Source organism: Strix aluco, chromosome 3 (genome assembly GCF_031877795.1).
Source record: "Strix aluco isolate bStrAlu1 chromosome 3, bStrAlu1.hap1, whole genome shotgun sequence".
Lineage (NCBI taxonomy): Eukaryota > Metazoa > Chordata > Aves > Strigiformes > Strigidae > Strix > Strix aluco.
The window spans coordinates 125,813,225-125,837,002 of record NC_133933.1 but is presented as its reverse complement, the minus strand read 5'-3'; the positions used below and the strand labels follow the sequence as shown (position 1 = coordinate 125,837,002).

Here is a 23,778-nt window from a genome sequence, read left to right as displayed (position 1 = left end):
GCAAGCAGTCTGATGTGATGAAGCACAGTGTGCACCTGATATTTAGGAAATGTGAGTTTAAACTTTTAATTTAATGAATTCAAAGTGATGATTCTTCTTCAACAGGTGTGAGAGAATCTACCCCAGAATAACCAGCAGCCTGGTGGGTAAACAAGTCTACTAAGGACAAAAACCATATTCCCAGTCCATAGCTTGAATCTTCAGACTTTGGCCCTAAACAGAGATTAAATCAAGACCTTCTTTCTTAAGAAAACCTCTTTTACTACATAGGAGGTAAAAAAAAAAAAAAAAAAAAAAAGAAAGAAAAGTGTGTATTCTGTGGTTGTTTTGAGATAAGTTTTCTGGTCACTGTTATTTACATTCCCAAATACAGCAGCTAGTTGGACTGTTAGGAAATACTTGGTTAAGGATGTGTGTCACAGAAATGATTTTTGACAGTCATCATCAAACCAGAGAAAAATGAGTACCGAGAAGCAGGTATTTAAAGGGTGAAGCAGTGTTTGTCACCGGGTGTGTTGAACTTGTGGTCTGTGTTAGCAGCGTAGCAGCCGGGATGGGTGTAGGAGGACAAGTCAATGCCCACTGGGGACCTTTGCCTATGCCTTCCGCAGCCCATGCTTCTGAGATGGGCTCCGCAAAATACACAAGGGACATTTAGAATAAAAATTACTCTTGACTGTATGAATTGGGATCCAGCAGACACTGAGAGCTGACTAAATTTGCTGTGGAGACTCTGAGAAATAGATGTCACTGGAAAAACGAAAGAAAAAGATCATTGCCTCTTTTTCTCTTAAAAGATAACAATACTCTCTGGCACTAATGTACCCTTTTAACTTTTGTTTTTTACTGACTCAGATAAAATTATACATAGTTTTATTATTTTTAACATATCATGAGAGGGCACAAAGTTATATTCTTAATTAACACAATTAAAATGTTATCACTCTAGCTGTGTTAATTATTTTAAAATGAGATCTACTAATTATTTTTATGAGGTGGCACTGGGTTCACAGACATCTGTTTCATGCTACCATTTATCCCTTGGTAAATTCATCCGCTTCTACAAATAATTATAACACTTACATGTGGTCCATGACATTGAATATAATATTTCATTCCTTGTGCTCTCTTGTCAAGGACATTAAAGCACTGCTGTTGCAGTAACTTTCACAAAGGAATCTCTGCAGCATCTGATTGTATCTCAGTTTCTGCAGTTCCTATGACACATACTTACTACATACCTCTCTCATACTAAGTAACGTTTGTCTCTGAGCTACAACATGCTTTTATTTTTTTTTTCCCAGATTTTTTTTTTGTTGAAAATGCTTGGTATCAATATTTCCTTCATTTGCCTGAAAAGTTACAAAAATACTTTCCCACTTCATACCAGTTTGGCATCCATTTTTGGCAAGCTAACATAAGTGAAGTGATTGTTTTCTTACTAATTAAGGTTAAGGAATTCAGATTTTGACAGTATAGTCAATATTTACCTGAGCCACGTGGAAGAAGGCATAATTTGAATCTGTGTTAGTAGACCTTCCCTTTTTGTAGCTTCCCAGTATGTTTTAGGATTTCACAGGAATTTGCAAGCAATGAAGACTGGTACAAGCATGGATTACTGAAGTTTATATTAAAATAACATTTTATAGTCCCTGCCCCAACTTATTAACTTACAGGGGCTGTGGATCAGAACCTTTATGACTTTTATCAGGCTTTTAATACTGTGGTATCTTAAAAAGCACATGTACAAACAAAACCAACAGAGTTAGCAGTTCAAATCTTGGTTCCTGAAATAATTCATGTGGGAAAATGCACATCCCTACATTTACTAGGCTTTGCTTAATATTTTAAAAGTTATCCCTCTCCATATTTTTTTTGCCCAACAATTAGGTACTAGATGTTTATCAGGATTGTGACTTTTCTTGACTTGGAATTGTGAGAGGAATAAATATTCTGCCTTGTTAATTACATCACTTTCTGTTTTTTACACTCTAGAAGTGAGACTGGATTCTTGAATAGAGCTTCATTTGGGGGGCACAATTAATTCCTGCCTAATCAGGATGATAAAAATCCTTTAAAGCCATAATCTGGTGTTAAAATCCTGCTTTATATGTCACTGTAACATTTTTTGTGTAAATCAAGCAAATTTAGTTTTTAGTTTCTTATATCTGAAACTTATTCTTAATTTGTCAGACATGATTTAAAACAATGAGGAAAGCTTGTGTGTCTTTTTGGAAGATAGACATTAATCTCCCTTTTCTTTTTGATGAAAATTTTCAAGAAATAATATCCTCTCTCTGTTTAAAGTGAAGATAAGGTGTTTCTTTTTCAGCAACCAGATAGGACTAGTCCGTCATAACATTAACCTTTGCAATCAGGTAAACAACTTATATTGAGCAAAGCAGCAAAATCTGCCATGTTGTAGCAATTCAATTTGATCAGAGAGGGTTTCCTCCTGCCCCATAGCTGTGATTTGCTTGGGAAACCTGCACCTTTGCTTCTAAGGCAGGTTAAAAATCTCAATGACTGGGCTTCTGGCTGGACTTAACATATGCAGAAGTTGCAAATTCCTCTTTAAAGCTCCTTTTCTTTTTGTGTACCTGTAAGCTGGACAATATTGTCCGTGCGAGCCACATAATATTGACTTGAGTGGGAGATTTAGCGTGGTTCAGGAAAGGAACATGTCCTTAAATACTTTGATACGTATTTATATCAAATCCAAATTGTGCTGACAGGCCCATATGCTTTTCCATTTGCATCATTTCAACCACTCACATGGTTCAAATGTTGCAGCGATGTAAGAGTTTCAGGACTGTGCAAGCTCAGGGGCTGAAAAACATCACAATCCTTTTAAAGGCCAGGTGGAATTTGGATCAAGACCTGTGGCTATGATTGGATGGAGAGGATGATCAGTCTGATTGCTTCTCAGATTCATGCCTTAGTCCACCCTTTTGTACAAGATGGTCTCTTTAGACCATGTCCAGGCACCTAATCCAAACCTAAATTGTTGCTCTGCTGCCTGGAACAGTGAACAATTTGGACTGCTTGTTCTTTATGGCTGTGGAAGGAGAAAAGTGGTCATGAAGTCACTTAAGATTTTTTTTTAATTAATAGGCCTTTGCTTATTTTTTCCTTTATCACGGGAAAAAAAAAATAAAGAAAAGCAGTGAAGCTGCTGAACTTTAAAGACTTAGTGTTACTTGGAGGCATATGCCTAGGACATCTTTCGGCTTCTCCCACGTCTAGAGTGGCAATGTGCCCCCATGACCTGATTCCCTTAAATGAGGTCTTTTTCAAAACTAGAGGAACAGCAGAGAGGGGGGTTATGGGTACTTTAGGCGTAAACAGGTGTCATCTGCTACGTTTCTGGCCCAACAGAGCTGTTATTAAGAAGACTGTCTGCCTTCAAGATGCAGAAGAGATAGCAAATGGGTAAAATAATGAAGCATTTTCTCTCCTCATTTACTCTCCCTGCAAGTTTGGACTTCTGAGGGGGTGAAATTTAGAGCTTCACAAGTTGTCCCAGGTCCCACAGCAAAAAGTATGGAAGCCCTAGAAGACAAGTGTTAAGTTCTTGCATGCCACTTCTGCCCAACAAAGCACTGGCAAGAAGAACTGGGATGACCTGAATGTTCTAAATAGCTCTTGGCTGGATGGTTTCAAACATCGCAGAAATGTTTTTGTCTTATGCTAGAGATCCTCACTTCACTTCTTCAGTTGTTCTGGAGGGGTAACCTTCATGGCTGTCTGCCAGATTCTAGTTTTCCCATATGAGGGTTCAGTTTATTGATCTTAGCATGTTTGACCTCAGTAGCCCTTTTCCACACAAAAGGAAATGGAAAGAAAACTCAACAAGCTTTCCCAAATGGGTCTATTATTTAATACTCCTGCTGCTTCTTCATAACTGTGATAGCCATTTGCTCTTTATAACCATAACCATGTAAAGTTATTTACATTAGAACCCACCACCTAAATAACTCTAAGGAAAATTTATGGATGTAACGTTTCACTTAACTGTAAAATTTGCAGAGCTACTCTCTGTAGACAGAGTGTCCCTCAGGATATGAAAAAATTGCCGGGACTGTCTTACTGATAATTCTCAGTTTCTTGGGATTATGAGAACAGTGCATATAGCTAAAGACAACAAGTTCAGTATGCATTAAACACATTGAGCAATGAAGCTAGCCAGACATAAACAATTGCCCTGCTTGTTTTTTTCTGTATTCTCAGTCTTGGGTAACTCTTACACCCAGTTGAAAATATGACACTCCTTAAGATATTTAAGGAAGGCACTTCAGAGGCCCTGGCTTGAATGCTGTAACACACTGGTACCTAGATACTGCTCAGATGGATTACTGTAGTGAGTGCCATATGAATAATGACATTCTTGGATAAAGTAAGTCATGAAATAAATCATGGCAGGATGCTTTATGCAATTTTGAATTGGATCCTGAAATGCCCTGGAAGCTGGTACAACAGAAATGAAGACAGGAGGCTGCATCTTGTTTATGAACAAAAACATCTTTACATTTTCTGGTGGCAGACATGATTTATTGCAAACTCTGTACTTTTGTTTTTCAGACGCTGAACTGGACATGAATGGGATGGCATCGGATCACAACACTTCCTCCCAGGAAGAATACCTCCCACACTATCTCCAGAAGGAAGACCCCTTCGCATCAAAGCTTTCTAGAGAGGCTGACATTGTAGCTGGGTTTTATTTGACCGTAATTGGTAATGATTTTTAGTTCCTCTTTGAAATATGACTGTGTCATTGCATCCTTGTAGGCACTCACAAAGAAGGCAGAAGCTGCTGTGCATTAGATGTGTAATCATGTATTTCTTCATACTAGAAAGAAAAATCTAGGAGGGAGAGGAGAGAATGTGTTAGAAATATGGTGCCAACAGTTAGTGTCAACAGTCAGTGCTGCTCCACGTAGCTAAAAGTGGTTAGCAGTAAACCTTCCAGCAAAAAGTGAAGAAGTACTCAATTTTTCTTGACTGATAGGTTACTAGCTTGCAGTTTAATCGTTCTTGACCAGAACTGGCTTTTGCCATTATACTATGTGGGTTTTATGGCCTGTTTTCAAAGCCTCTCTCATGTGCCTATGCAGCAAAGAGAACATCCTCAGATGTGCTCATCTGAATCTTGCTCTGCTCCTGGCATCAGCTGTCCTCTGTTACATATTGTATTGAACAGTGATTTCTGCCTAACACACTCCCCTTCCTTTTGTTTTGGAGTCTTTTGCCATGTGCAAAATGACTTTTCAAGCAGAATAGGTGCAATTATTTATTGGTTAGTGCACATAGATGATAGCTGGGACTGATTTCTACATTAAGTCTTCTATGCCAAGGAGTTGTCATTCACGTGGGAAATATGGGTGTCCATGGCTTCTAGGAATAAACTGGTCTTTGCCCTTGCTTTGGGGATGGGGGCAAGGTTATATCTTTTTGTGTCAATATTTTTGCTTTCAAGTACTGGAGCTTCTGTTGCCTCAACACTTACACTTCTTCCTACGGTTTAGGGTTCCTTATGTTTGATGGCTTTAGTTTATACAGTTTCTCACAGCTCAGCAGCTATTTTCTCAGTAACTGAGCCAAGGTCATGTAACTGCTACACTGAACTGGGCTCTGGGTGTCAGACGGTTGATCACCAGGCTGAATACAGGGTATATATACAGTGTATTCCTTGACATTTATTTTGGTTTTGATTCATTTTCTTGTTCTTTCAGTTCTGTGCAAATTACAAAGATCTTTCAGTCCTACCTTCATGTTTCTCATTCGCTATTTTACATCCCTCCTTGCTACTTTCTCTTACTGCCTTTCCCCTGACTGATCTAAGTAATCTAATCTTTTCTGCAGCAGATGTTTCACAAGGGCTTGAATAGCACTTATTTCTCATTTGTCTTCTGCTTATGTCTTTATCTAAAAAGGAATTCAGAGCAGCAGAGACGACAGGTGAAGTTATTCTCAGTATTCATGCACTGTTTTGTATGTATCTTAGCTTTTCATATATACAATTTTGTGCTGCTATGCAGACAGATGTCTTCACCGAACTGTCCAAAACAACCCCCCTTGGGGATTTTTTCACTTGGTTAAGCAAATTTAGCTTTAATCCCAGGAAATACATCTGATTAACTGAAATGAATCCTTCCAATGTACACTGTATTGACTTGTTATATTGGTTGTATTTAGTGTAGATTTATCCAGTTCCAAAGAAATACCCCTGCCAGGTGTGAAACATCTTGGAAAACATAATCAAATTAAGTCAAGGAACAGAAATAAATTTCCAGTGAAAAAGCAAAACCTAACTATGAAGGCACAGACTTAGATGAGAAGTGTGAGGAGATTGTAATTATAGTTTAAAAAGGGCTGATAATCATTTTGATATTGGATTTATGAGTAAGATTTATCAGTAAGATTTCCACCTTTCTGATGTTGTGAACTGGACATCAAACAGCCTGTCTTGGGTGCATCCAATGGCCCAAGCCAGGAAAGCTCAAGATGTATCTCTGCTGTATACATGTGTAGCTCTAGATATCATATCTTACGTTTTGTTCTGGGTTTAACTTATTTTTTTGTGTGTTTGTCTTGCGTTGCATTTTACTTGGTTAGTTACTTTACACTTATTATTATTACACACTCCAGTAGCAGCTTTCATTAGAGCCAAGTATGTTTTTCACATGCGCATGTAAATATTATATTTGCATCTTCCTTGGACTTGCATCTATAGCCTAAGATACCACTGGTATCCTGCGCAGATATTTTTAATTCCTTTTAGCAACGTTTATAATGATTTTAAGCAGTCATTGTTTAGATACTGGTCAGTTGTGCCCTCAGCCATTTCAGCAACGCAACTGGTTTCATGTTTTCTAGATCAGCACAGCAGTGTTTTGAACACTATGTATAATACAGAAATGGATATTAATTTGCCAGAGGCTGAGAGAAGTACAGAACCCCCTGCTTTTATAGGGATTTGTGTGAAGAAAAGTGTTATGCTTTTTACCAGTAAACTAGAATTACACATCACAGCTCAGCCACTAAGAGAGGGAATTAAATAAAACTGGTGGAAGCAGCAATGTCAGGTCGTCTTCTCTGTTTGTGAATAGATGACGTAAAGTAGTCTTTAAACATGTCTCTTAACAAAAAAATAAAAAAGGCTTTGTTTGGGCTATTGCTTCTCATGTGAGTTGTACCTTAAAAGACTGGTTTAGCTTAGTGGCTTGGGGATGTCACTGTTAGCTCCTGTTGATGTGCAGATCCGTATTTTATTACACATTCATGTTTAGGTGGATAGCAACATTTCAATAATATCTTGGGCTTGCAAAAATATGACAGCTTAAAAGGAAATGAATCTTTGTGGTTCCCAGGTAAATCTCTGAATGGCTTTTTTTACTCTCTGTAAAGTAAAAAAATAATCCTAAACTTCCTTTTCCGCTAAGCTGATTTCTGACAGTTCAAAGCATCCACTTTTCTGTTGGGACAAGAAGCACTGCCATGCAGAGATTTTCAGTGCTAGATAGTAGATCTTAAGGTGGTGGAGAAGGAAGCCTAGCTCTGTGAAACTGTTCAATGACATCAAATGCCACACAACAGTCTTGCTAAGGCTGTAAATTTGCTTTAATTGGCAGCTTTATAGTTAACCACAGCTCACAGGTATCCAAAACTATAAGCAAAAACTATGTGCTCAAATAGCTCTTGGGCATGGTTGTGTCTTGGGATAACTCTGCAGTACTGCAGATTTACTTTGTAAACTGTGTAATCTGCAGAAGATGGAAAACCAAGCTGGAGCATTCAGTTACTGTACCCAGTGAGGGTATGTCTATGTTTTTTTATTATAACTTGTGGTTCAGACTGAACCTGTCCATTTTCACTTACTGCCACTGATCTGTGTCCCCTATTCCTTTGCAGATCCCTTCCAAGAAATGGTGGCCCTTCTTGAGGATGTCCTCTGTGGACATCCTGATAGCAGAGAGAGGGACTAGCTGCGGAAAGGTGGGAAGACAAGAGGTAGGGATTGTTATTGGGCATCTTTTGTGCTTGAGGCTTGTAAGGTGCAAGTGAGTTTAAGATTTATTTGAAAAGGGGGAAGAAGCTGCACAGTGAGCAAACAAGGCTGGGATCCTATTAGGAAACTCAGCAGAGCCTTTAGGGTCAGGCTGGTTGTACAACTGAAGTATTGCAGTTTGAAAATATAAAAATATATGGTTTTGTCTTTGAAGAAGATCAGGTGTCATGGTCAATCTGTGATAAATTCTCTGCAAATGTGTGATCTTTTGTCCTAACTAGTTCATTTCCACGTGTATTTTTTTAATTGTCTGGAAAAAAATAATCAAACAGTACACGTGGTTGTAAGAATCCAATTCTTTTTACTTTGTCACTTCCCCTGTTAGTTTTTTCATCACTGACTTGATTGATTTACTGCACAGCCAGGTAGGGTGACTAACTACTGAGCGGTGACCCACTGGCTGTCAGCTCCTTTGAAAGCCCGTGGAAAGTAACTATTGATTTGCAAACTGTTGCTGCACGCTTCCTCAGTGTGTTATGAAACAACTTAATTGAAAACAAAATCCGGAACTATCTTTTTTTTTCTTCTTTTTTCCCCTCTGATGATTTAGTAACGCTGCCAGATTGGAGGAAAGGAGTCTTATTTGTTCAGATTGTTACTTTTATACACTTTCACCTTTCGCTGCAGGTTACGTATATGAGCCTGGCTCTTTCTCTGTAGGTGTCACTTTTTTAGTTATTGCATTCTTGGCTCTCTGTTTGTATATATGTAATAGTGTTACGGTGCCATGGACAGTTGTGTTTCCTCCTGGAAAAAAGCCTTTATCTTATATCTGAAAAGTCTTTTCCCCCCTGTTTCCAACCCAGGGCTCTGCCCAGGCACATAGCCTGCCAGCACCTACCGGAGCTGGGAGCCTGCACCAGCGAGGACTTCAGCTAACTATTAGGGAAATCTTTTTTAATAAAAGGAAAACTGAAGCATTAGAGGGCTCATCTAAGGAGATTACAAAGTTTCTATCGCCAAGGAGTTAAACAAGAATTCAGATAAGCAATTGTCAGACGCAGGTATAGACAAAAGGCAACTTAAATTATCACTTGACCCCTTCCAGCTGTAGGATTAGGACATCAGTGGTCTGGGGTTCTCTGAAACATTGCTATTAATAATGAACAGTTGCTTCAGAGGCTTGTCTGATGAAGACATCTCTCTGGACTACCAGTCAGTTGAAAAAGATTCAGGAAAATATCAGGTGTTTTTGAAAGGTGTCTCAAACTGAATGCTGGCACTGTAGATATCCTAAATATCACTAGAGAGAAAATGACATTAAGAGAGAAAAGGATTAAGATGTATGAAAAATGCTCAGCAACACTGATACATTCACTTAACTGCAAAGAAGAAAATAATTCATATGAATATCTGTATCCACTTATAATTCAGATTAAATTTTCAGTCATAAGAATAGGATGTTCTTTAAATTTCATTCACCAAAGATGAATCAAATTTGCTGAGAAAACCTAAGATTCAACGATAAGCCAGCTTCTGTCCTGTTTATTTTTAAAACAATGTAGAAAGCAATACTGTCAGTATAAAAATAAGAAGTGTTCCCATTAGACGAGTGTTGCATTTATTACTGAAAAGTTCAAAATCAAAATATTTTTCTCCTGAGTTTGGTAAACTTTTGGTTCCACAGTTACTCATCTGTCTTGAGAGGTTTTAGCCTCTGGGAACCATTTTTCTCCCTGCCTCATGGATACTCCCAGGTTGCACCATTGCAAGGGGATTCTTCCATTGATGGGACAGAGTAAATAATTAAATACCCATTTAATTCCTGAGATTTAATTCCTGAGGTCTGGCCTTCCAGAAGACACTGATGAAAATTATGTGGTGTTCAAAGGTACAATATTTGGACAGGGGGACGTTGCTGTGAAACTGGGGGGCTGCTGGGTCTTTTCGAAACATGGAATATGGCTGAGTTTGCAGCACCAAAGCCATGTGTAGGAAGGCATCACAAAGAGTGACTTTGCTGCCTCATCCACAGAGGCAAGTTGGGTTATTTATGACTTTTTTATAGTAGTGTGGAGGGTTGGCCTCAGCTGGTAGCCAAGCACCCAGGGCAGCCACTTGCTTACAGCGCCCACAGTGGGATGGGGAGGAAATAGGAAGATCAAAAACCATGGAGATAGAAACAGGGTGGAGGTAAAGACAGGGAGATCAATCATCAGTTACTGTTGTGGGCAAAACAGACTCATCGTGGGGCATTTAACCTCATGTCTAATTACTGATTTGGATAGTGAGAAACAAAGATGACAAACATAAAATGCTTAAGGAAAACACCTTTCCTTCCCCTTTCTGAGGCTGAATTTCAACATCTTTTGCCTCACTGCTGTTGTAGTCCCTTTGGTGAGGCAACGGCAGTGCAGGAGGTTGGGGTCTGTGTCACTCTGCTCTTCACTCTTTTCTTCTGCATCTCCCTCCCTCTTACCTGTCTCCTCTGCTTTGTTGTGAGGCCTCTAATGGGCCGCAGTCTCCTCAGGGTGTTCACCTTCGGGGGTGACTCTTGCTTCCTGAAGGTGATCTTGTGCGCTATCCTGTGTTTCCACTGCAAAATGTTCACTCTGGGCTCAAACTCTTTCAAACATAAGTTAGTGAAGAAAGAGTTTTCTTTAAGGGAACTGAAAACCCTGCAATTTTTGGTACCAGTGTGATTAGCTCCATGGCTGATTAACCACTTGCAGCATTGGTCCCTGCAGGTCCTTGGGTGTTGATATGACAAAAAAGATGTCAGACAATGTGCACAGGATCCTTCCTCATGCACTGTATTCCAGCTGGAAGTTAAAATTAGATATATTTTATCATTTTTCTTTCCTATGATTGAAATCAATTTGTGTTGTAAAATTTTTGATATCAATATCTTAATTGACATTATTTTAGAAATTTATCCCTCAACCTCTCTTTATAGTATTTACTAAAATTAAGGTTGGTCAGAGGTTGGGGTCCTTGCGACTACAAAGAGCTGAATTTCATTCTTGTGGATGTTTAAATGTTTGTGAGAAAAATGGGGTTGATCAGAACAGAGGAATTATGGGATTTCTATTATGTACATTCACTCGATAGTTGTGCGGGCTCAGGTGGTGAAGGCAATGCCCTGCTACAGAGGTGAAAATAACATTTGTTGTGGGAGAGAGACATCTGCAGTAGATGCCTCTATGAGTTGCATAATGAGGATGAGATGATCATGTTTCAGAATAAAGGCCTTGGGACCACAGGTTCAGGCTGAAAATAACAAGAATTTCACAAGGAAGATGTGATATTGCTGGTTTTGAGGAGAATTCTAATTTGATTGTTTTTCTTTTTTTCATTATTATAGGGATTCTTTCAACTCTGGGAAATGGATATGTTATTTTTATGTCCTCAAAGCGAAAAAAGAAGTTGAGACCTGCTGAGATAATGACTGTTAATTTAGCAGTGTGTGATCTGGGCATTTCAGGTAATTTCATGTCTTATTTTCACTCATTTTTACTGTCCTGCCATTCTCTCTGGCCGCAGCAAGAGACAGTCCTCTTTGCTACTGATATTTCTGCTTCAATGAGAGTCACTCCAATGAGATGGAGTGTTTCAGGAGAATTTCCGTAGCTATATATATGGAATGTAAGCAGATGTATCCTAACCATATAAACTGTATGTACCAACCATGCAAACTACAACTTGTTTGGGAGCCCTCTTAACAGAAGGACTGCTAGTTTCTCTATTAAGGTCTGTCATCAACATAGCACTTGGTCACCTTGCCTTCCACGTGGATCTCAATCTGTGTGTTTAAGTTTTGTAATTAAAAATAATTGTGATTGGCACAACCATGCATGCTTTTTCTCCCTTCTCTCTCTCTCTTTTTTTTTTTTTTTTTTTTTTTTTGTAAACTGAAGATGTTGACTCAAGAAATGTGATGTGTTCTGTCTGCTGGATGGGAAGATGGGACTTTTTCCAAAATCTTCATGTTTCACACATTTGTCTTGGCACCTTGTTCAAGAAACAGGTTTTTCCATGGTCCTGCTTCCTGAGGATTTCCACAGGGTGGCACCAGCTACTTGTTCAAAACTGCAGCAGACACATTTTGCACTGATACCATGCTCAAGAGTTCTGTGCTGCTGAAGAGAAATTTGATTTTGTGCAAATAAGTGTGTTTACCTTTAGAGCTGGCAATGATTTACATGAATAAAGCTGCTGACTCTTAGCATATTTCATGTTTTTCTTGAAACCTTAATCACTGAGGTCAGCTTTTGCTTGAAAAATTAAAGTATATTTATTCTGCTCAGAGAAAAGCACATAATATATTGACCTTAGCACAACCTTCAGGCTCAGGCAAAATTTTCCTTACAGGCTGAAGCTAAAGGAAAAGAATTCCAAAATACCTTGTTTAAAATTAAGTCTCATTTTGAAGGGTTCTCAATCATGATGTTTTTGGTATAGAGGAGGAAGCAAAGGCCATTTTCTGCAAGATTTTGTTTTGGTAGAAATGGTTTCATTTTCTGTTAAGAATGAAAACAATGTTTAGTTTTGCATCGGTTTGATCTGAAATGGAATATTTTGGGGAATAATCCAAAATATTTTTCTACAGATCACTTAAAAAAAATAGAGACTTTTGTCTTGACTTCTATGAATAGGTTACCTTGTGGGAATTACAGTTTGTAAGCCCATTTTTGCCTTCTTTATAAATCAATTCACTGAGCTGCCATGACATTACAGACAGTGTGGTTCAGCTGGGGAAACTAGCCTAGTGCAGCTGAGATGCTTTCAACTCCTTGAGATGCTCTGGAAACTCTTGTGCAGGAGGGAATACAGTCACAGGAAGGTGGAGTTCAATATTTAATGTTTGAGTGTTGCAGTTGAACTGTCCATGCCTTGGAGCATTTCAGATCAGTCTGGTAAGTAGAAATGAAGGATTTGGAAAGCATGTTGGTGTTCCTAGATTGTAATTTTTTGAGTTTTCAGTTCCGTTAAAGGTGGTTTTTTTGTGTGTTCAGTTTGAGACAAAAAAAAAATGAAATCAGGAAATGGAGATTTCCAACTAGAAAATTACAATTTCCAGACTTTCTCATTTTCATGATACAAAGAAAGTGAATAATGTTAATCTGTTTTAAGGTGAGAATGGAACAACATATGACCTAACTTCACTTCTTCTATAATGCACCACCCACTTTTACAATTGGAGAAACGAGCTAAGGTGCCACTAAGACAGAGTCTCCAAAATAGTTAGGTATTTCCCTTCTGTTTGGGGATGCTGAAAACTTTTTAATATCTGTGGCCAGGTGACTTGCTGAGAGTCACCAAGGAAGAGTGTGGTATGGACGGGAGCTGAAACAACTCCTGCAGCTCAAGTCCATGCTGCAACGATAGCACCATCTTCCTTTCTAACCTAACACTTTACCACAGTATGCATCTTACTGTTGGGCCTTGATAGGTTTGCAGAAGCCCTCTTTGAAGGCAAATTTCTTTATTTTGTGTTTGAAGACACTCAATGGATTATAGGGTTGTAGCCTAACTAGATGTGTACCTGTTTCAAGCCCAGATTCACTCATCATCTGTACTGTTTACATACTGGCATGTGTTTACATGTGGACTTAACACATACTCCAAAGTTTTCATAATGGGAAGAGCTTGCACATGTTCAGTACCAGAGTATGGGTTTACTTCTGGCTCATGTGGTGTGCAGTAAAGCACATTTCCAGACATTCTGCAGGCTTGGCTCATCCTACCACAGCATAGATGTTATGCGATCCAGATACAACTGTCTTAGGCTTAGTCCTGTGGATGGAGGGCACTCAGGTCATCACATCTGTTGTGCCTGAAGCCCTCTCTCCACTCTGCAGAGCATTTTACTGCATCTTTGGGCAAAGGAGAGGGTTTTCATTTCTGGAAAAGAGTGGTTATATCAGTGATGGATTTTATCGGTCAACTGACGTTCTTTTTTCCTTTTGAAGTTGTAGGAAAACCCTTTAGTATCATTTCCTTCTTTTCTCATCGCTGGGTGTTTGGATGGATGGGCTGCCGCTGGTATGGATGGGCTGGTTTCTTCTTTGGCTGTGGGAGCCTTATTACCATGACAGCTGTCAGCCTGGATAGATACCTAAAAATCTGTCACTTGTCTTATGGTAAGAAAGAAAAGCTATATTAAATGACTATAGAAAAAAACTATATTAATTGATACAGTTTTCTAGACTGAAATCATACTTAAAATCTTCAGAATGGTTTTCTTAAATATAGAAGGGAATACACAGATAAGAGGAACATATAGGTATGACCCAAGTAGTCCCACCTAAAATTGTGTTGCTGGACATAACACCTTCACTGTTTTCTCTCTGCTGTCTGCCTAAGTCATGAGTTTTAGTAATCACTCATAGATAAATCACTTTGTGTCAGTCAAGGCCTACTGACATTAACTGATTCAAGTACTGCACATCTTGCAAAGTCTTATGATCTGACACACAAAAGTATTCCATATTAGATGCTTAAATTCCTTTAAAATATGTGGCAAGCTATTTAAAACATCTAAAAGATATGGACGTGCCATAGGTCATAATGGATGTGTCTCTCTAATACGGAGATGGAACCTGAGAGGATGAAATGAATTTAGCAATGAAAGGTGTTATCACCATATCCATCAATATCTTATGTCTCCTGAATATGAATTATTATATGCTTCATTCTTTCCAGTTAAGAGATGTTCTCACAGTTTAGAAAAAACATTTTTCTTGCATTGGAAGAGACTAACTCCCCAACAAAATACTGGGAACACTCAAGGTGACTTTACATATAAAAAACACCTTTCCCATGTGACTTGAGGGGCATACAACTGATCTCATTATAATGACATACGGTATCAACCATAAGTTATAAGAAATGTTTGCAGCTAGAAAGTGTAAGTAAGCTAGTCTGTCCAATAGCTGAGCATGCTGTCAGTTAAAAACTGTGGTACTACACTAAGATCTGCTATCATAGATCTTGGCATGTCTGTACTTGTCCTGGTTTCGGCTGTATTTCCTGAAATGTGAGTGCAGGGAAGGTCTCCTTAGCTGAGTTTTAAATACACCATTCACATTAAGCAGCATTCCAGTTCTTTCTATAAAGGTCTTATCAAAACAATTCAGTGGCAACTCAAATCATAGACAATTTTTCAGACTTGGTGAGCTGAAGTGAACATTTCATGACTGGCTGCATTCATGCTGTGAGTTCTGGTATTTAGTATGACGTCTTAGTTTAAGAGAGACAGAATGTTTCAAAACCTTTTTTCTCAAGGCCTATCTGATCATGGTTGTCCATACAAAATGATGGGGAGCAATAAACATATTTAGCATGTTCAGTCCAGGTGGTTAACTTAGCCATTTCTGTATAAGGACTTCTGGTGTGGTTTATGTTCCTGAAACCTAGGATTTACAACCTGACCTTTCCTACATCATTCTTCCATGTGAAGGTACCTGGTTCCAATAGGGTGTGTCAACATGGAGAGCTATTCCTTGACCTACTTCTCCTCTAGGAGTAGGAATAGGAAGACCCTTGCCACAGGAAGTGCAACCTGGAAGCTCTTTGAACAATTTCTGAAAGCAAGTTTCATGGCCTAAATCAATCAGGAACCTGGACCACCTGACTATATGCCTACACCTTTGTTTTACTCTAAGCAGCAAGTTTATTTATTTATTGGTAATAGGTGGATGTGGTTTGACAATAGCTGTGAAAATAATGCCAATATTTTAGTCCTCATGTTATTGTTGCTGTAGTTTTTCTACACCCAAACACAACAAACCACCTTCCTGTCTCTCAGCCATTGTGCTTGAGTTAATTTAACAGTTAGTGTCCATCTTCCTTCCAGTGATCTGGAAAGGTAAAATCAAGTAGGGAAGGGGCACCAGTCACATTCAAATTAGAGTTGTTTATTTTGCCTTGGTTTTGTTTTAAGTCATTCTAAAACCGTGAAGAAAGCTCCTCAGTGTCAGTGGATGGGGAGTGAAAACAGATTAGAGTTTCCAAGATGGAAGGAGCAGTTATAATGCTGTAGCCTGAGTGTCTGTGTAAATCACAGGTTTTAACTTATTTGTCCTATCTGAATCCAACAGGTTGAACATAGGTGATGACGGAAAGCTTGTAAACTGAAGCTTTTTCTAGCTGAAATAGGGTTGCATGCACTCCACTCCACTCCACTCCACTACTCCAGGCATTTAATAAAACAAATGGACAAGGATACAGGAAAACACCAATTAGAAATAATTCTGACCATATGCACATGATGATTTACTGTACTGGAAAAGAACGATAAGGTGAAAATAAACCTCGGATATGTTATTTCCTCTGTCAAGCTTTATCTTTAAGTTACTTGGGCTAATGATTTATGTTGAGAAGTGTCCTGAGGTCAAACTGTAGTCAGTTAATATGAAGAATAGGAAATAACGTAAGTTGCATCATATGGTTGCAGATAGCGAGCTTTTGCACTGAAAAATGAAAGGCTGAATTAAACACTTAGTCCTTCATGTGGGTTGAACCTCCATCTCATCTAACCACACACTATGAATATGCCTTTACAGACCACAAAGCAATTTTCAAAAGTACTAGACAAGGTTCCCATGATCATTGCTGAGCTAGCTGGTGGATTGCTTTTGTACAGACTCTTCCAGGTCGTAAATCATCACAGCCTAAAGTAGAGATCTGAAATAATGGCACGTGGAGCCCTTTCTATGAGTGTGTATTTCTCTTTATGAGGTACGATGTGAGTGGGGGTGGCTAGCTCATGGGTCACTATAGATAGCTGTAAGGAGGCAAGATAAACCTTACAGCAGCTGTTATCAAACAGCCAAGCAAACTCATGGCATGTGTAGAATGATGTATTCAATTGTGCCAAATACATATGCACCTGAGGTTGTAACTCTTGAATTATCTTCCAGGTACCTGGCTTAAGAGACATCATGCATTTATCTGTCTGGCAATAATCTGGGCCTATGCTACGTTCTGGGCTACGGTGCCTTTTGCTGGTGTGGGGAGCTATGCCCCTGAGCCGTTTGGGACCTCCTGCACTCTGGACTGGTGGCTGGCGCAGGCTTCGGTGGCTGGACAGGCTTTTATTCTGAGTATTCTTTTTTTTTGCCTCCTGTTCCCAACTGCGGTGATTGTGTTTTCCTATGTCAAAATCATTCTAAAAGTCAAGTCATCCACCAAAGAGGTTGCTCACTATGATACCAGGATTCAGAACAGTCACATACTTGAAATGAAGCTGACCAAGGTAGGTAGGAAGATTTAACTCAGTTTTCTTTGTCAGGTCATAAAAGCAGGCTTGGAGAACTTCAACCATGCACTCTCCTATGCCAAGCGATAGTACAATGCTCTGAAGGTGGTTCTTCTAGCACTCTCCTCCATTATTGTCAAGGTGGGAAAAGACAGGAGTTGAAACATAACTTTGTGATTAGGGCACTCAATTCCCCAAGATTGTGATTCAGTCTAAAGCTCTGCCACAGCCTTCCTGTGTGACCTTACACAAGTCACATCATCTCCCTGTGGCCCTGTTCCCCATCGTAAAACTCCCTTTGCTTTCAGATGTAGTTGTGAAAAATTGTTTTAAGGCGTTCAAGGTACCCAGGAATTATAATAGAAAAACAGATAAAAAGCCAATTATTGTAGCAGGGAAATAAAACTTTCAGACAGCTTACGTTCCTCTGTTAATGAAGATATAAACCAAAGTCACTCCTGTGACATTGCAATTGTTTTTATGCAAATAATATATCATTTAGGTTCAGCCATGAGCTGCTGATAAAAATGAACTCAAGTGATAAAATTAATTTTCCATCTCAGACCTTATCCTATTTTCCATTTTTGATTTAATGTATTTTCTATTTGGCAATGGTGACAGGCATGATCCTTTCTGATACTGGTTATTGTGCCAGGAAATATCACAAAATAAAAACTTGTGCTGAATGAAACCGGATTCCTTAGCTGTAAAAGATTCATCAGCCTCTGTATGCCATGCCAAGAGGGAGACAAGCAGCATCCTTTGCTTGGTTGATCAAAGTTTATTACATTTTTGGGGAGTTGAACTGGAAGTTATATAATATACAGCAACAGGTGACATGTCTAAACATATCAGAGAAACTCAGCTAGCTGCTTGTATGGTCCATGCTGCTAATACATCTGGTAAAACTGTACTTGCCTTTAAAAAGGGTTGCTTCAGTACAGTAGTTTTGCAGTTATTCAGGACCTTTCGTTTGAAGAACAATGAAAAATTTTGATTTGAGGTTGCAGATTTATTTTTGCCATATTGGAGGGATCATGCAAAACTTTAATGTTATCGGAGTAGAAACACTAGTAGTTGTCCCTTCTGTCTGAGATCTATAGTGGAGAATATTATGTTGAGATATATATAAATACGGAAAATGAGTCTCCATCATAACCCATTTAACTTCACAGCACAATTTATAACTAACAGGCTGTGTTTGAGATCCTTGGCTCACATGCACTGTTTCTTCAGTGGCAGACAACAAAAAAACCGTAAAAGTTTCCCGGAAAAATAATATTACCATCAAGATGTGGAAATAAAGGCTCCACAAAAGGCTATGCAATATCCAAAAAAGTGTGCTTTCTGAGGATTTTTTGCTGTAATCCTAAATGCCTTATTGCAAATGAGTGCACGGGTACCATTATCATTTTGGATGCATAATAATAGCCTGTCAATTGCAGCAGTATAATGGCATATGTTCTTCAGTATGCACTATTGCATGATGTCATTTGAAGCTATATCAGGCTGTGACTGTGTACAGACAGGCTGGTTCAGGTAAAGTATATTAAACACAAATTTTGGCCCCAAACAGTTTTTCTTTAATATTTATGCTAAACATATCTATGGCTACATTTCCTCCTGTTATAAGGAAGTCCTTTTCTCATTTACCAGGAATGCAACCTAAATATTTGGTAGAAATTTGTTTTTTAAAGCATCTGCAGATTCTAACGGAGTACAGAATCCATGCTATATGTTAGGAGAAAGAAAACTAGACTTTGTACTAGTGTCCTCACTCTGAGTTAAATTCCCAATAGTTTCAATTCCAGTTTACCCAGGTAAATACAGTCATTTTTTATCTGCTGGAGTGGGTATACCCAGAGACTTAACAGCTCATGCCTTATTGAATAACTTTATGTCCACTTTTTCCATATTTGTCTTGAAAGGGTTTCAGATGGTTGGCATTTTTCAAGTGGATGATAGGCCGTAGACCCCCTCCTGGGTGCAGGCAGAAGATAGACCTGGTTTACCAAAGCTGCTCTCTCTTCTTCCTCCTGTTACCAGTGGCCATCCTCATGGCAGGTTACTGGTCCCACTGGGTTTTGACGCCTTCTCTGCGGGACATCAGCACAGCCTGCAAGAGAGGAAGAAGCCATGCGTTAGATCAGGGTGTTGAAAATTCTTTTCTTTTGTTCTGTTGCTCATTTCCTTTGTTTTTGCATCATTGACTGGTACTTTATGATACAGAAGAAGGAGCTATAGTAGATATAGACAGGGATATACCCTCCTAAACAAACTCAACTACAGAGACACTCAAGGTCCCCCACTCCCACACACCATCAGGACCTAATTCAGTCCTGCAAACTTCTTCAAAGACTTTGATTTTATGAACTTTGGAATCTGATTTCAAAGGACCCAGAATCTGGAAGACTTTCACTTAATAATTTTTTTGATTTTGTTTTCCCATTGCATGTTTGTTTCACTCTGGAATGAAAAAGAAACTGGGTTTCTTTTTGACAATCTGAGAAATATTTGGTTGGAAGGGACTATAGAAGTAAGAGGCTCTTCAAATAAGCAATAAAAAGAGGAAAAAAAACCAACCAACCAAACAAAAAACCAAAGAGAAACCCTGCAGGATTTTTCCCAGTTTAACCTATGTTCATTTCAAAGATCTTGCTAAGATTTTTAAAAACTTTCACAGCTCCACATTATATATTATCCTAAAAAAGAGAGTCTGTAGGTTTTGAGAGGACTCTTCTCCTTAAATAATTTAAATTTAATGTAAGAGAATTATTATTTTCTGACATCTCATTCAGTTCATTCATGTTTAGCCAGACCTTTTAGTATTTTTAAAGGTCTCTGATAACTGACTCATTAACTGCTCTGTATCAGGTGAAAGAAAAACAGAGACTCGATAAAGAGAAGGGAGATGCGTGACAGCTTTTGTTCATATTGTAAATTTAACTGAAGCAAGTTATAATTTTTGTTTTCTACTCTGTGGCATGTGCCCTTACATTCTGTCTAGCTCTGTGCTGTACTGTCAGTGTCTAACTGCTAGAATAACCTCTCTCTCTCTTTTCTCTTTTCCTCTCACAAGGTGGCAATGTTGATCTGTGCAGGGTTCCTCATTGCCTGGATCCCTTACGCTGTGGTCTCTGTGTGGTCAGCTTTTGGACAGCCGGATTCAGTTCCCATTCAGTTTTCAGTGGTACCAACTCTGCTTGCAAAGTCAGCAGCGATGTACAACCCAATTATTTACCAGGTCATTGATTGTAAATTTGCCTGTTGCCAGTCAGGAGGACTGAAGACACTGCAGAAGAAGAGCTCTTCGAAGAAATCAAGGTAATTTTTTCTTTGAAAAGTAGGATAAATTTCAGTATACAACATTCTAAAAAGTACCAGACTAAGATCTTACCAAGAGTCACAGCTCTCTGAATCTTATTTCTTCTTTTTGACTATGACCTATTCAGGGTCTTTCTTGCCATGGAATTTTGTAAAGTCACTCTAGGTGTAAAAACAGAAGCAAGGAGATGGTTCTTTTAGATCCAGCTGCAACTCCATTTTTACAGTTGGAAAGAGTCCCATTGGTTTTAGTGTTTTTTGGATCAGTCCTGTCCTCCTGTTCCTTTTCTTTCATGTCATCATATGAATTACCTCCACAACATGTTGATGACCTCCATTGCCAGTAAAGTAAATGGGAGAGAATTGTGTTTATTCCTTATGTAATGAACCTGTTAATACTATGCCTTTCTTCCACAGAATTGTCAGGGAGAAACAATAGTTCCTTAATAACCCTGTAGGTAATCCTCACACCAAAAGAACCCCAAACCAAACAAATCAAAGTACAGTAAGGACTCATAAAAAGGCCTCTCAGCTATTTACACGTTTCTGGCAAAATCTGTTCTGACCACCAGTGGAGTTCCTGGAAACTGTGCACTTGGAGGAAAAATGCTTCTAGTTCTGCCTTATACCAGACAAGTATTTTACTTCTGTGACTGAACAAGAATGAGATAATGATGGATGTTATTCTGCCAGTGTAGACTGATATAAAGGCCACAAATGCCCTACCACATATAAGTGACTGTGAACCCACACAATTCCAGTAGAGTAATTTGCTTCAACAGCCTAGAATATGTGTGCTTCAGTAAGTACTTATTTGAGGCATGAAGGCTGATTTCATCATTCATATTATTCCCTTACCAATTCCAGCATTTTTCGATACATTGTTCAGAGAATGAGTCAATATCTCCAGCTTCCACAACTTCCCTTAGCAAATTATTCTACAATCTTACACACAGATTTATGTCATCTGCAGAATATAAAGGGTTCATATGTTGTAAGTGTCTGAGGTGCTGAATTTAGTTTACCAAAATCCCTTCTGCAGTTTTAGACAAATCCAAAGTAGCCTTCAGTGAGCCTTTGGCAGCTGGATTTGTGTTTAACCTCCATGTTATTACTCTGAAGGAGGAAGGAGGTTTCACGTAGTCCCTCACACTGAATTCATGTTGACCTTCCTAGGCCTGTGCAGTGAACAAAATGATCTGGAAAAATCACTTCCCAGAATTAGGAACTTAATTGTGAGCTTGGTACGAACAAAATGATTGTTGTCCTTTCTCCTTCCCATAGGATGTATACCATATCTGCACACAGGGACTCGACAGCGATGAATGAAACCCAACTGGAAGTATGAAGACTCATTTCGCATACAGCAAATGAAAACCTGATGACAAACAATCATACTGTCTCAAGTTCCTCTTTCTGTAAATAAATTAAAACATGATGACAGTTTTATTTTACTCCCTAGTCCTATGTACAATGTAGTTCTTTCCATCCTGACCAAAATAGTGCTATTAGAGCTGGGCAAATATTTTAAGTACTCAGAGGAAAAAGAAACAGAGAAGATTCATTTGTAGAAAAAATTTTTATTCACTTCAGAGCCTTTAAAATACTTTTATTTTTTTAGCACTAACAGAAGTGATAGTTTGGATGAATTTTCCCTCATGGAAAGGAAAGTATTCACAAAGGCCAGTTTTAGTTTGCTAAAGCTAATCTCCCTAGATTCCTACTGCAGTCACTGGAGAACTGGAGCATGCGAGAAAGGATTCCTTAGAGGACAAATCTGAGTCAGAGCTTCACTTATCAAGGCTCTGAATCACCCATTGGAGAAATGTTATCTCACTGATTATCCCTTGTGAATATCTCTCCAACTTATGTGACTACAAGCCACAGTATTCAGAAATATTTTGATTTTAGTCAAGGCAAGATCAGAAGTGCCACACTTATATACCACAGATGGTCAGCATTTGTGAATGAGAGGGGCAAGTTCTCTTGTTCAAATGCTAGTTTCATTTAAACAGTTTGGAATCATGAATGACTTTGTAATAAAAAAGCAGAACCTAAATGAAATTAATCTCATACAAACCAAACTGAGCAAACCAATAGCTTGCACATCTTTTTACCATTCCCTGGCCAAAATTACAATGAAATGTGATGGCAATAAGCAGATGGATTTGACTTCTTGAATGGTAACTGACTTTTTTTACCTTATATTGTACATTTTACCATTCTTTATGATACCACTATTTAATACAAAATGACAAATCCTTCCTCAATCCTAAGCATGAAACCAGACTCAAAACTAGTGAATTAATGAGAAAAGTTGCAGCATATGTAATAGAGAAGTCTTTCTCAAGTGGAGTTGTATCCAATTTTTAAACACTAAGCCCTGGAAGGATGAGGATTAGGAATGATTTAGGAGAATGACAGTCCTGTTAAAACAAAGTTCGTAAATTCCTAATACACTCAGTAAAAAAAAAAAAAAAATGTGCCTTGAAAAGACCTGCAGAGCAAGGCAGCCAAAATAGTGGCATTGGATCTGAGCCATAATTATTCCCATTCTCTTCTTTTTATTTTTCAGATTTACCTTAAGGTAGAGGCATCACTACACCCCAAAAATTAGCAGTCCAGTATAAGCAGATTTTTAATGCTTAAAATAATGATTTTGATGTTTGTACGTCATTTCTTTGGGAAGAATATGATACTATAAAAAATAAGTTTATTGCAAATCAAAGAGTCTCCCACACAGATCTGTGTTGACTGTTCATTAAGAAAAAGAAAGTTATGAGGGTTGAAATTTTCTTCTGAATTGTTCCTTTAAGGAAAAAAAGCATTTATGAAAGAGTTTCAGTTGTTTTCCTATTTAACGTTTAATGGTGTTTTTTATCATACTTTTATTTCATAATTGTGTTTAACATGTATTCCCTGCCATACTGAACTTTTGTAGCTGATCTGTAGTGATGTTAATCTTGTTTTATAAAATAATATCATAAAGGTTCAGAGTAATCTGATGTTTGTTGGCATGTCCCAGCACTCCCATTCTGCAGTGCAGTTGCTGTTTTCTCAAATGATATTCAGAGGTTGAATTTTGTTGATTTTCCTAAACTGAGTAGAGGAAAGCATTGTTTCCTCCTTTGCAATATTTTAGCAAAAGAAATTTGACTAAATACTAGGAGAACTCACAGAGGTA

At 38.4% G+C, this 23,778-nt stretch overlaps 1 protein-coding gene across 1 annotated transcript; it reads left to right on the top strand.

Annotated features, from left to right (window-relative positions):
- The first annotated feature begins 4,423 nt into the window (after positions 1–4,423).
- Positions 4,424–22,048, top strand: OPN5 (opsin 5). Its single transcript, XM_074820820.1, is given in 7 exon segments — positions 4,424–4,566; positions 4,568–4,734; positions 11,373–11,492; positions 13,981–14,151; positions 16,933–17,267; positions 20,350–20,594; positions 21,879–22,048. Coding segments are annotated over 7 exon segments (1,245 nt in total). The 3' UTR covers positions 21,943–22,048.
- The last annotated feature ends 1,730 nt before the right edge of the window (positions 22,049–23,778 follow it).